This window comes from Indicator indicator, chromosome 23 (genome assembly GCF_027791375.1).
Source record: "Indicator indicator isolate 239-I01 chromosome 23, UM_Iind_1.1, whole genome shotgun sequence".
In the NCBI taxonomy this organism is placed as follows: domain Eukaryota; kingdom Metazoa; phylum Chordata; class Aves; order Piciformes; family Indicatoridae; genus Indicator; species Indicator indicator.
In genome coordinates, this window is record NC_072032.1 from 14,111,435 (window position 1) to 14,124,835 (window position 13,401).

The window sequence follows — 13,401 nt, forward strand, 5'->3', positions numbered from 1 at the left end:
AACCCCCACCACGCTGGGATTCTGGGATTCTATGATCCCACATGCCAAGTTAGGGCTGGTGGAGGACATCACCCCTGAGATGCTGCCTTTCAAGCACAGCATTTGAAGGCCATGCACCTTGGAGGAGCTCTGAAATGAAATGCTCTCCAGAAATACCCTTGTGGCTCTGCAGCTTTCAGGTGATATATCCCAGCTCCTTCCTTGGCAAGAGCTTGAAGTGCTTAACTTCAGCCAGATGGGCAGTGGAAACCTGGTGTGAGTGTGTGTGTGTGTGAGTGTGTGTGTGTGCAGAGGAAGAAGCAAACCCCCTCTCAGCACACAACAACTGTGTGGCTATGGATAATGGTGGGGGTGCAGAGCTTGTAAAAGCCCAGCCCTCCTGTTTAATAGCTTCACTTTAGGCAGCCAGGTTCAGATCTGCTGCTGCTCTGCGAGCACAGCTGGTTTCCAGATCTCCTGGAGGTCAAGCATCAGACTTTGTTCTGGTTTTTGAACTGATTGCCATTAAAGCAGAGGAAGGTGAAAGGCAGGGGCTGGGAGAAGGGGGGAAGACCCTGCTTGGTTTAACACCTTTCCAGCCCTGGCTGGAAACCTTTCACGTAACGAGAGGCAGCAAAGGAGCTGCTGCTTCCCCACTCCTCCTCCTCCTCAGGGGACAGCCATGGATTGTGCTTTGATCCCCAGGAGCAGGGAGAGGGATCAGCCCTGGGTTGTGCCTTCACAGAACTGCTGAATCCCAGCTGGGTACGGGCTGGAAGGGACCTTTGGAGATCATCCAGTCCAACTCCCTGCTCAAGCAGGGTCACCCAGAGCAGGCTGCCCAGGATCACAAGGTCCAGGTGGGTCTGGAATCTCTCCACAAAAGGAGACTCTACAACCTCTCTGGGCAGCCTGCTCCAGGGCTCCAGCACCCTCACACCAAAGCTTTTTTTTTTCCCCTCCAGCTCAGATGGAACCCCCTGGGTTCCAGTTTCTGTCCATTGCCTTTAGCCTCATGTCTCTGCAGACCAAGTCCTCTTTGACAGCTCTGCAATACTGTAGTGGCCCTCATGAAGATAAACTGCATCTCCTCAGCCATGTACAGTGGAGTTTCACCTCCTCCCTGGGCCAAACCATGGAGGTTTTACACTGAAGGTGGTGAAACACCCTCACAGAGAGGTGGTAGATGCCCCATTCCTGGAAACATTCCAAGTCAACTTGGACAGAACTCTGAGCAACCTGCTCATTAGAGAGGGATTGGTCTAGATGACCTTTAAAAGCTCCCTTCTAACCCAAACCATTCTATGAAACCTCCCTTCCATGCTTTAGAGTCTTCCCTAAAAGGCAAACTTCTGCCCCCAAGGATGCCAGTCAGGAGCTGATGTCCAGGACACTGCAGGTGTCAGTGCTGGTGGCTTTTTGTGCCTCTGCAACACTCGGTGATGTTTTCCCCTTGCTGGCAGAGGCTGACTCTGCACTTCCCTCAGGAGCAGAGCTCTGAAGCAGGAGCTGTGGTGGGACAGGCTGGGCACTGTCTGCATGAGACTGTCTCCATCTAGTGACTCCAGCCCTGAAATGCAGAGATGCACAACTGCTCCTCCAGCCCCAGCAGCAAGCTGGAGCCTCTCTGGCTGTGATGGACTTGCTTTGCTGTGAGCAAACCAAGCACTCAGGGCCAAAGTCAGGGTGGCTGGATTGCAGGTCTGGTGTTTGGTGCAGCTCCAGCTGTGATCTGCAGCCTTTGGGGCAGAGCCAAGATTGGGAAAGGAGCAGAGCCAAACTGGACAGCAAGGGGAAGAGGGTGAGGGCAGGGCCATTGCTCAGCCCTGACCTCCATGATAACCCCTGCACTGGGATAACCTCATGACCTCCAACTCCATCCTTTGCTCTGGATAGAGGAGAGGCATTTTGTGGTAGCTTCAGGCTGTGCCTTGAAAACGTTTCACAGATCTTGAATGGAAAGTAGTAAAATGTAAACAAATCATGCTTGGGTGTAAAAAGGAACATAAAGATAATTCTAACTAATCCCATTGGAGAGAGAGCTACCAGAAGATTTGGTTCCTGAAACAATCTCTCTTCTCTTCTCACTTCCTCAGGCTGGGAGATACTAACTGTGTGCTTCTGCTTGACCTTGGCTGCATTGTTTTCACTGGTATTAAATTCTCTGCTTCTGTCTCTTGCCTGTTTTGCACAGGGGTGGGGTAGGGGAGGATGCAGGGAAGGGAGAAGCTATTGCAGCTCCCCTGGTCTTTGTCCAGGGGGGTCCTTGTGCTGTTTATTAATTGTAAATCCCTGTAAATATTGTGACTCCTGTATATTTTGTACATACCCATTGCATTCCACTGGAGATTGTGGGTTTGCTTGTAAACCCAGCTTTCATTTGCTTCCAACTGAGCTGGTCTGGCAAATTTAATGGTGGGGCAGGGTTTTGGGGGGGCGGGTGGAATTTTCAACCCAGCACACATTTGCAACCCCACAGCATCTCCAGGTCCTTACCCAGTTCAGAAAGGATGTACTCCTGCTCCCTGAAGGTGATCCTGTCAGGCTTGTAGATGGGAGCCTTGTAGTTGTGCTGCAGGGAGAAGAGGTGGAGCAGCTGCGACGGACGGAGTTGGTCTCGCCACTGGTTGGGTCCCGAGCTGCAACCAAACAGGAGGAGAATCAGCAAGCTTGGCATGGGAGAAGACATCTTCCAGCCTTAGGAAGGGGCAGCAGCAGCAGTGCTACCCCAAAGAGGGCTGGTCTGGTGAAGGTGCAGCTGGCTCAGAGACTGTGTTCACTGGTGGGTCCCCTGGCCCCATCACGTCACCCTGCACCTGGCCCTGTGCATGGGAGGTGTGCCCAAGAGGCACCAGGGACCTAAGAGGATCTCCCCAAGCACATTTCTGTTGTCTGAAGCATTTCATGCTTCTGGAGGAAAGGCAGGGCTCAGGCAGGTTCCTCAGATGTGGGGCTTCTGTGGTGTGAATCTGACTCAACTATCTCTGCAGTGAAGTACAGCACTGCTCAGGTGCCCCTGGCATGGTGGACATCGCCCTGGTCCCCGTGGCCAGCTCAGCACTGCAGAGACCTGACAGAGAGAAGTACCTACATGCAGTAGAGAGAGAGAGTCCCTGGCCAAGGCCACAGAGGTACCTACATGCAGTAGGTCTGGGGGAGGCCACAGCGTGCCCCATACTTGGACAGGAAGCGGTTCTCCAGGTCTATGATGGTCTCCCCAATCTTCTCATCCTTTGACAGGAGGTCATAGTCATAGAGAGTGATCTTCAGGTCCTTCTCCAGGGGCAGGGTGCAGCTCAGCTCAAACATCCTGCATGACAGCAGCCAAGAAATACCCATGAGATGGAGATCCATGCTGCTGAGAGCCACACAGGGCATGCCCCCCAGCCCACCAGTGCCAGCCAGGGCAGCACTCTGCGCATCATTGTCACACGGGTCCAGGACTATCAGCCTGCTTTGCCTGGGTGACTTATCCTCGAGCAAACTTTGCCCCTGCTTGGCTTCTCCACCTTCCAATTGGAGATGACAGCAGTCACTGCACTATCCAGGGGGAAAGAGCAGCAGGTGAGAGTCAGGAATCATCATGGACATGGAATTTGAGGGAAGAAATGATAGCTTTGGAAGCCCATCTGCTCCCTGAGCCCCAAGAGCAAATGTCCCAAACAGCAGGCAAGCCTGCCTCTGGCCACAGACTGACTCTCAAAGCTCCTTTGTCCTCTTCTCCCAGTCCTAAGCAAATGTTCTGTCTCCTCTGCCATCACTACAGCACACTCCACACACTGGCATTAAATAAAGCAAGAGCAAACCTTCCTCCCTGCCCTCAGATAAGGTAACAATGAGGTGCTGGAGGGTGTCCAAAGGAGAGCAACACAGCTGGTGAAGGACCTGGAGAGTAAGTCTTCTGAAGAGCAGCCTAGGAAACTGGGACTGTGCAGCTCAGAGGAGACCTTCTGGCTCTCTACCCTGAAAGGAGGCTGGAGCCAGCTGGGGGTTGGTCTCTTCTCCCAAGGAACAAGAGATAGGACAACAGCAAAAGAGGTTGAGGTTGGATGTGAGGAGCCAGGGGAGGTTTAGGTTGGATATGAGAAACAATTTCTCCCCAAAAAGAGTTGTCAAGGCCTGGACCAGGCTGCCCAGGGCAGTGGGGGAGTCCATATCCCTGGAGAGGGTTGAAAAACCATGTTGATGTGGTGCTGAGGCCTCTGGCTTAGTGGTGACCTGGCAGTGCTGGGTTAAGGGTGGGACTCAAAGATCTTTTCCAATTAAAACAGCTCCATGTTTCTGTGACTCTGTGATAAAGCACCAAGACCCTTCCAAAACACAGCACACCCTGATCCAGGCTGAGGCAGTGCTCCTGGGGGGATGTTGGTGATGTGGAAGGTGGTCAGGAGTGGCTGAGCAGAACAGTTCACATCTGACCCAGCCCCAGCAGGAACCCCTCCACCTGCTGCTGCAAGGTAGGCAAGACTGGGGAGAAACATCACCCCCACTGCCACAGCCAGCACCCATCCTGCAGCAGCTTTTAAGGAGGGGAAGTGAGTGATTATGCCACCAATTAAGAGCAGAGGAGGAACTGGGGTCAGCAGAAAGTAATTAGCTGAGGCTGGCTGGCAGCCAGCGCCCAGGGAAAGCTCCTGAGCAGGGGGAGCTTTAATAGCCAGCAGCAGCCAGGACCTGGGGTTTACATCTTGCTTTAAAGACCAGGTGGGAGGTGCAGCAAGCTGTCTAGACGGCCTCTGGCCAGCAGCCAGACCTGCCAATGAAGGGCTTGCTCAGCCTAGGAGAGCTCCACAGGGGCTGGCTGTGGCTCTGCAGCAGGGCAGGAGGCCCTGGCCCACCAGAGGCTAGGGCTGCATCACGCTGCACAGGGAGCAGCAGCTTTGCATCAGCATCAGAAAGGCAGAGCTGCCACCTCCCTCTGCCTGCCCTGATGCACACTGTCAGCCAACAGCCTGGGTGAAGGCATGCAGTGTGCCCTCAGCCAGGGTGCCCTCAGCCAGTGTGCTGCTGGGGCAGGACTGGGAGGAGTGGCTGACATCCAGCCAGGCTGTGCTGCCAGGCAGGGAGAGTTGGGCAGCTGCAGGGTTGGGTGGAGGGGAACCTCATGAAGTTCAAGCAGGGTGGTGCACCTGGGGAGGAACAACTCCTGCACCAGGACAGGTGAGGGCTGGAGCTGCTGCAAAGTAGCTCTGTGGCAGCAACTGGCACAAACTGGAATCCAGGAGGTTCCACCTGAACACCAGGAGAAAATTCTTTGCTGTGAGGGTGTTGGAGCCTTGGAACAGGCTGCCCAGAGAGGTTGTGGAGTCTCCTTCTCTGGAGAGATTCCAAACCCACTGTGGTCCTGGGCACCCTGCTGTTACTCAAGTTCATCAGCCTTGAATGTAGGATGGAAGAGGAAGCTCTGGCTGGCCCAGCTCCACTCCCTCAATGTGACATAAAAACTCCCAGGGACTCCAGAGTGAACCCAAACTTACTTCCCAAAGACAGGCTCCAGCGTGCAGGGCAGGTAATTCTCTTGGTCATTTATGGATTTCTTTCCTACTGAAATCTTCACATAGGGATCACACTGAAGCAGGAAAACAAAGGCAAGGCAGAGTCATCACACAGCAGTCTTGATGGTGAAGGAATAATTCTCCAGTTTGGCACTGGGCATGTTGGTCAGATCCTGAGAGGGGATCTGAGCAATGCTCAGCAACAGCTAAAGGGCAGGGGGCAAGAGGTTGGACAGACTCTTCTCAGTGGTGCCCAGGGACAGGACAAGGGGCAATGGGCACAAAGTGGAACCCAGCAGGTTCCATCTGAACTTCCATGAAGAGAAACATCTTTGGTGTGAGGGTGCTGAGCCCTGTCTCAGGCTGCCCAGAGAGGTTGTGGAGCCTCCTCCTCTGGAGAGATTCCAAACCCACCTGGGCATTGTGATCCTGGGCAAGCTGCTGTGGGTGCCCTGCTTTGGCAGGGGTTGGACTGGATGATTACAAAGGTCCCTTCCAACCCCCAGCATGCTGGGATTCTGGGATATTAGCCAGGTATGTTACTGGATAAAACACCCAGGCCAAGCTCCTCATCACTTCCCCTTGCCTTGCTGATGTCTTCAAGAAGTGAAGGATGGAAAAGCAGAGCTGGGGGAAGCTTTGCAGTGGGAGGAGGGTCCTGCTGGGCATTCAGGCCTTTCCTTTTGCCTCCCCACGACTGGGGTGGACTTCAGGACCCATCACAGCATTGGGAGAAGGACAGTAGGGCAAGCTTGGATTGGTTTTGGAGTTCAGTGTTTAAAAATAGGCAATTTTTTTCCTGCTCCTTCTTGATCTCCAGGAGTTTCTCCTGGGAGATTTCTAAGGCATTGCAAACTTTCATTCCAAGTGCATTTTCAGAAAACTGGGCAGAATAAAACCCAGGGTTGTTGTTTTTTTTTTTTTTCTTCATGTCAAAATTGATCTTTCTAAGTTTTCCCCCCCATTTTCCAGTGGAACAAAGGATTTTTTTTTTCCCTGAGGTTTTTTTTTTGTGCAAACTGAACCAAAAATGAGCATTTTTTTCTTTTCAAACCAAGGCAATTTTCTTCTTGCACTCAACTTTTCCTTTTGGCAAAGCTTTGCAAGAAGCAGTCATGTGAAAAGCAGCGTTTTGTTTCCTTTGGCACCAACATACCAAAAAAAAAAAAAAAAGAAAAAGAAAACCCCAAACCAAACCTCATTTCTCTCTTTTACCCAGGCCTAGAGAAAAATCTCTCAGGATGGAGGAAGACTTGGCTCCTGGGATTCCCAGATGTTGCCATGGAGGCAGAAGGAAGAGGCAGATCCTTTCTGCTGTCACCATCGTTTCTAAAGGTTGAGCCATATGCATAAATTCATAGAATCACAGAACTGTCAGGGTTGGAAGGGACCTCAGGGATTATCCAGTTCCAAGCCCCTGCCATGGGCAGGGACACCTCACACTAGAGCAGGTTGCTCACAGCCACATCCAACCTGGCTGCAAAAACCTCCAGGGATGAGGCTTCCACCACCTCCCTGGGCAACCTGTGCCAGTGTCTCACCACCCTCATGGGGAAGAATTTCTTCCTAACACCTAATCTAAATCTCCCCTCCTCTAGCTTGGATCCATTCCTCTCAGTCCTATTACTGCAAAGTCCCTCTCCAGCTTTCCTGTAGCCCCCTTCAGGTCCTGGGAGGCCACAAGAAGGTCTCTTCAGAGCCTTCTCTTCTCCAGACTGCACAACCCCAACTCTCTCAGTCTGTCTCCACAGCAGAGGTGCTCCAGCCCTCTGCTCATCCTTGTGGCCCTTCTCTGGACACCTTCCAGCACATAACCCCCATCCTCTTGCTCCAAAATAAGCCCCAGAGATGGGCTTCTGCCCGAGGCCAAATGCTGCTCAAGGCTTTCATCTCTGCTGTGGTCCTGAGGAGTGGGGTCTGCTGTCACTTCAATAGCATCTAAATCTCTCATCTCAATCTCCCCTAAATCTCCTCTAAATCTCAAACTCATCTAAATCTCCTCTCCCCTAGCTTGGACCCATCCTCCCCAGTCCTCTCACTCCCTGACACCCTAAAAAGTCCCTCCCCAGCTTTCCTGTAGCCTCCTTCAGAACTGGAAGTCCTCCTGGGAGCCTTCTCTTCTCCAGACTGAACAACCCCAACTCCCTCAGCCTGAGCTCCTAAGGGGAGCAGCTCCAGTCCTCAGATCCTCTGCTACAGGAGCCCACCCCCTGAGGCAGCAGTGAGGTCCAGCAGAGCTTTCCCCAGCAGGATACCTTCCCGTTGGTGTCCTTGGGCTGGAGGTGGAAGGCGCGGACGATGTAGACGCGGACGAGACACTCCTGGGGTCCCCTGGCTGGCAGCTGGTGGAACTGGCGAGGAGGAACTGGGGCTCGAGGGTCGTCTGGCAGAGGGTAGATTTTGAAGGAGCCCTGGGAAGGACAGACAAGTTCAGCCACCTGCAGATGGGGCTTGCAGCAGCAGCCTGGATGGCTGCATAGGGTCACAGAATCATCTGGGTTGGGAAAGACCTTTACGATCATCAACCATCAACCCAGCACTGCCAGGTCACCCCTAAACCATGGCCCTCAGCACCACAGCTCCATGGCTTTTAAATCCCTCCAGGGAGGGGGAGGCCACCACTGTCCAGGGCAGCCTGCTCCAGGCTATGACAATACTTTCAGGGAAGAAACTGATCATAAAGTCCAGTCTGAACAGAATGGTCTGGGTTGGAAGGGACTTTTAAAGGTCACCTAGTCCAACTCTCCTGCACCTTCAACTCAGAAGGCTGCTCAGAATCCTGTCCAATCTGAATGTTTCCAGGGATGGGGCATCTACACCTACTACAGTGATGGCGACAGAGTCCAGATCCTGACTCTGTCTACTAGACCAGATCATGTCCTGCCAGCATCTCAACTCAAGGGAGCCAGGAGCAGGGTGGTGAGCAGCTGTATCAGATGATCCCCAGAGGTCCCTTCCAAACTCCAGCATCCTGTGATCCCTTGCTTGAACATCAATGCAAACTCTGCTACACCTCTGCCTGGTTGTCCTTTACCTCCTCTTCTTCACCCTTGGTTTAGCCTTCAAGCTCTCAAAGAGCTCCTATGCAGGGAGCCTTGTTGCCAACATGAATTAGCCCAACCTCCCCCAAAGGCTCAGGTGAGACTTTTGCTGCAGGGACCTCTTCTCTTGCAAATAGGCTACTAAAGGGCAAAAAGAGCAAAGGATTGATCACTTCTCTGCACTGTGCTCACACATGCTCCCACCCCAGAGGAAGAAGATGCTCCACTGCTTACATCCAGCATTGGTTTCAGATGGGTTTTTGCTCCAGGATGCTGGCAGCCTAAACTTGGTTTGAAGCACACAGGGAACTTGCTGCTGGGAATACAACAGCCAGACCTGCACCAGCAGGTTGCTCCAACTGGACCCAGTGCTCTGCTTGTCTGAAGTCCTAACCAAAAACAGTCAGTTGGCACCATCCCACCCAGCAGCCAGACCTTCCAGCCAGCAGCCTTGTGTTCCTAGGTACAGGCAGGGAGAGACCACCACACCTTGAACTCCCCTACCACCGAGGGGTCGTCGTTCGAGTCCTGCGACCGCCCGCGGTACAGCTTGAAGGTGTGGCAGAAGTCAGAGAGGCACTCAAAGTCCTCCACGTTCTCCAGCTCTGTCTCATAGACCTGGGGAGAGATGGAGAACGAGGGCAGGGGCTGCTCCCAGGCACAGGTGAACCAGCAGTGTGACTCTACCAATCTGGGTCAAGACTTGACCCAAGCTCCTCGGTCCTGGGGAAACGCCACGCACAGGGACAGAGTCCTGGGACCTGGGACCCTTGGCAGTGATGAAGAACAGACCTTTGGCAACCCTACAATAAGTAAGAACAGACCTTTGGCAACCCTGCAATAAAAAACAGCACATCAGGGATGTCACAGACCAAGCCAAGGTCTTGCAGAGTGCTTTTCATCACCAAAGAGACCTTCTTCTTTAAGACCAGGCAAGGTCTTCTCCATTTCAGTCCTGTTTGGGCTCCCGTGTTAAAAAACTATCAAAGCTTATGGAAAAAACCCTTGGCAAGTGCAGGTCCAACAAGCCAGAACCAAGGCCACTTACCTTCAAGGTGTCAAAGCCTTTCTCCAAATAGCAGCCACATTTTTCCCTCTCTCCTATGGAAGCATAGAATTTGCTCCACCAGTCAATGAATTCTTCCTCCTGTGGCAAGAGAAACCAAAATCAGGAACTTCCACGAGCAAACCCCAGCAATCAACAACAGCAGCATCTCCAATAATGGCTAGAGGTGACCTTCTGCCCTGTGCACCAACCCCTGGCCTTGGTGGGTCTCTGTCCTGCAGAGGCAATGAAGCCATCACGACCCCAATCTGCAGCTCCTCACCCCATGGCTTTGAGGTCTATGGCCTGAAGAAGTGATGAAGCCATCACGAACCCAACCTGCATCTCCTCACCCCATGGCTTTGAGGTCTATGGCCTGAAGAAGTGATGAAGCCATCATGACCCCAACCTGCATCTCCTCACCCCTGGTTTCAAGGTGCTTTTGGGATGCTTCCAGCCCAAATCCAGCTGTTGCAGCCACAGCAACACCATGGGCTGGGCTTGGCAGTGATTCTCCATGACAGGGTGAGGTAGAGCTCACAAGAAAAGCTTTGCAGCATTTTGGGGCCAAAGGGGCAGACTTTGGCCATTTAGGTGGTGGAATTCTGAGGACCTCAGTGAAGGACCACACAGGAGATGATACAACTTTTGTGCCAACATGGTCCTGACAGCCTGAAATTCAGGGAGAACGTGAGGGCTGGTGTTGAAGTCAGCCCTTGCTTTAGGCTTTGTCTGGAAGGCACTGGGGGTTCTAGGATGGGGATTGTCTTTCTGGGTTGTGTCCTGGAACCATCCAAACTTCCCACCCAATCAAAGCACATGGGCAGACAGCTAAATGCATCAAATGCATACATTGACACCAATGAGGTAGTCCTAAGGGGCTGCACCTCCCTCAGGAAGAACAGGGAGAGAACAGGAGAGAGACAGGGAACTACTGAAGAGAGGCTTGAAGATGCTGAGGTGCCTGGAGCATCTCTCTAAGGAGGAAAAGCTGAGAGACCTGGGGCTGGTTCACCTGGAGAAAAGCAGAGTGGATGAGCCCCAGAGGTCCCTTCCAAGCCCTCAGCAGGCTGAGGGTCTGTGACACCACACAAGCAACAGCCAAATCCCTTCAGGAAGCTCTCTTCTCCTTGATGGAGAGAGACAGGGAACTACTGAAGAGAGGCTTGAAGATGCTGAGGGGCCTGGAGCATCTCTCTAAGGAGGAAAAGCTGAGAGCTCTGGGGCTGGTTCACCTGGAGAAGAGCAGGGTAGCTGACCCCCAAGAGGTCCCTTGCAAGCCCCCAGCAGGCTGAGGTCTGTGACACCACACAAGCAACAGGCAAACCTCACACAACCTCAGCCCCACAAGGCCATGGAGGAGCATTTGCCTTCAAGCAAGCTGCATTCCAGCTCCTGAGGCTGCTGTCCCAAGGAGAAAGGCAGCTGCCAGCTGCAGCAGACACCTCAGCTTTGTACCAGCACCCTTCCTGCAGCTTCTGCAAGCAAAGAGCAAGGAGCTCTGACCACGACTCAGGGCACATTCCTGAACAAATTAAGATGTCTTATTTTAGAAGTCCCCCCCCCAATTCCTTCACACTGACCTCATGGAGGAATCATAAGAGGGCTTTAGTGGATTTGTACTTGAAGCCAAGAGTGCAGGCTTGGAATTGCTGTCTTGGAGAGACATTGTTTTTAAGAGCAATATTACAGAAATTAACTCTGAGGTCTCTGCTGCCTTCCCTTTTTTTTTTTTCCTTCCCCTTTTTTATTTTCTTTTGCTGAAAAATTAAAGTGAAACCTTTGCCTTTCATCACTTCCCTTACTTTATTGTCTCCAAAGCTACACTCTGGCCATGGTGGCTTTATTACAACATTCCACAGGTACTAAGTTACAAAGAAAGCACTTCAGCTAATCTGATGACTTACCCATGGTATCTTCTGCAGCCCCAAGACACAAAACCAAAACAAAAAAAGGTTGGTTAGAGGGTTGGGGTTGTTTTTTTTTTTTTTTTGCTGATTTTTTACTGATGTTACCCAAAAATAAAAAGGGGGTGGGGGGGGGAAAGGGAATAATAGTTAAAAAAAAAAAAAAAAGGAGTCAAAGGGAGCAACTGGAATGTTAATAGTGGAGGACATGGATCCAGTTGTGTGCAAATGGGAAAGCCCAGGGAAAGCAAAGGCTCCAGCAACAAGGGCTCCAGCACCAAGGGCTCCAGCACCAAGTGACTGTACTCAAGGACTTCATCTAGAAAGCAGGAAACAGCCCAAATCACCTCCAGGGCTTTATCTCTCATTACTTTCCCAAGTAAGGTTGGACCAGATGATCCTGGAGGTCCTTCCCAATCTGGTATGATGCTGTGATCTTGGATATGGCAGAGGAGGCTCCTTGGAGGTGGGGTCTGTGCCCTGAGCACCAGCACAGATGGCTGAGGGACCTCAAGTGTCCTCTCCACTGTCTGCATGGAGCCATAGGGCTGCAATGGGACACACACCTAAGGCTTAGCACCACTTGTGGGTAGTTGAGTGGGGCCAGAGGAGGTCACAGCAATGATCCGAGGGCTGGAAGCCCTCTGCTGAGAGAGCTGGGGTTGTTCAGCTTGGGGAAGAGAAGGCTCCAGGGAGACCTTCTGGTGGCCTTTCAGTGCTTAAAGGGCTGATGAGAAAGCTGGGGACAGAATGTTGAGCAGGGCCTGTGGTGACAGGACAAGGGGTGATGGTTTGAAACTAGAAGAGGGAGATTTAGGCTGGAGAGAAGGGAGAAATGGTTCACAGTGAGGGTGCTGAGACCCCGGCTCAGGTAGCCCAGAGAGGAGGTAGATGCCCAGAGAGGAGGCAGATGCCCAGAGAGGAGGCAGATGCCCAGAGAGGAGGTAGATGCCCAGAGAGGAGGCAGATGCCCAGAGAGGAGGCAGATGCCCTATCCCAGGTTGTTTGGCGCTCTGAGCACCCTGCTGTAGTTGGGGATGCCCCTGCTGACTGCACAGGGGTTGGACTGGATGATCCCAAGACCCCTTCCAACACAACCCATGCTGGATTTTGTGAATCACTGGGTTTCACCTCCTTTTTCCCAGGAAGCCTGAGCCAGGGCAATTTTCTCCCTACTGTCCAGGGTTCCTGCAAGACTATCCCATTGGATGCACTCCAAGGTGAGGGTAGCAGGACTCTGAGCTCATCCAGCGCAACTGAATTTTCATGAAATGTGATGAAATGGCCCTGGTGGAACCACAGGGGGTGTGGAAGCCTGAGGAGTTACCCTGCAACAGACAGAATGGCTTCTGGAGAAACGTGGCCCTCGGCACCATTATCTCTCTTGTAGGGGAAACTGAGGCACATCCAGACAGCAAAGCCCAGAGGGAAGAGCAGGCATAAGACAACTGAAGTCTTACCACTTCTGCTTGCTCTCCTAGTGATGAGCCAGCTCTTCCCTCAGGGGAAAGCAGGTAATTACAGCCCTAACAAATCCTGCCTCTAAAGAAGCTCAGCCTGAGTCTCAGACCCTACTCACACCTCCCATCTGGGAGGCAGATTTCCTGCTGTCTGAAAGCTCCACAGCTGGGCTGAGCAGATCCCCCTGGAAACAGCCTGGACATTTACAGATGCAGCTGCCCCAGCTGCTCGTTAGCAGGCTGTTGCAGATGACACCCTGCATCTCATCCTTGGAGAGGGGGCTGCTAGAAGATCAGAGGAGCACAGAATTGCTTTGCTTGGAAGAGACCTTTACAAGCATGGAGCCCAACAGCTAACCCAGCACTGCCAGGGCACCACCAAACCATGGCCCTCAGCACCACAGCTACACAGCTTTGAAACCCCTCCAGGGAAGGAGACTCCACCACTGCCCTGGGCAGCCTCTTCCAGGGCTT

At 52.6% G+C, this 13,401-nt stretch overlaps 1 protein-coding gene across 5 annotated transcripts in view; it reads right to left on the reverse strand.

Moving 5' to 3' along the window:
- DYSF (dysferlin) overlaps positions 1 to 13,401 on the reverse strand; it is an 88,577-nt gene that overhangs the window by 27,021 nt on the left and 48,155 nt on the right. For all 5 annotated transcript variants that reach the window (XM_054391702.1, XM_054391700.1, XM_054391701.1 and 2 more), the window contains 6 exons: positions 9,564 to 9,662; positions 9,005 to 9,133; positions 7,730 to 7,885; positions 5,457 to 5,548; positions 3,119 to 3,289; positions 2,476 to 2,618 (listed from right to left, as the gene is read on the reverse strand). In XM_054391702.1, coding sequence (XP_054247677.1) covers positions 2,476 to 2,618; positions 3,119 to 3,289; positions 5,457 to 5,548; positions 7,730 to 7,885; positions 9,005 to 9,133; positions 9,564 to 9,662 — 790 coding nt within the window. The remainder of the gene's footprint in view (positions 1 to 2,475; positions 2,619 to 3,118; positions 3,290 to 5,456; positions 5,549 to 7,729; positions 7,886 to 9,004; positions 9,134 to 9,563; positions 9,663 to 13,401) is intronic.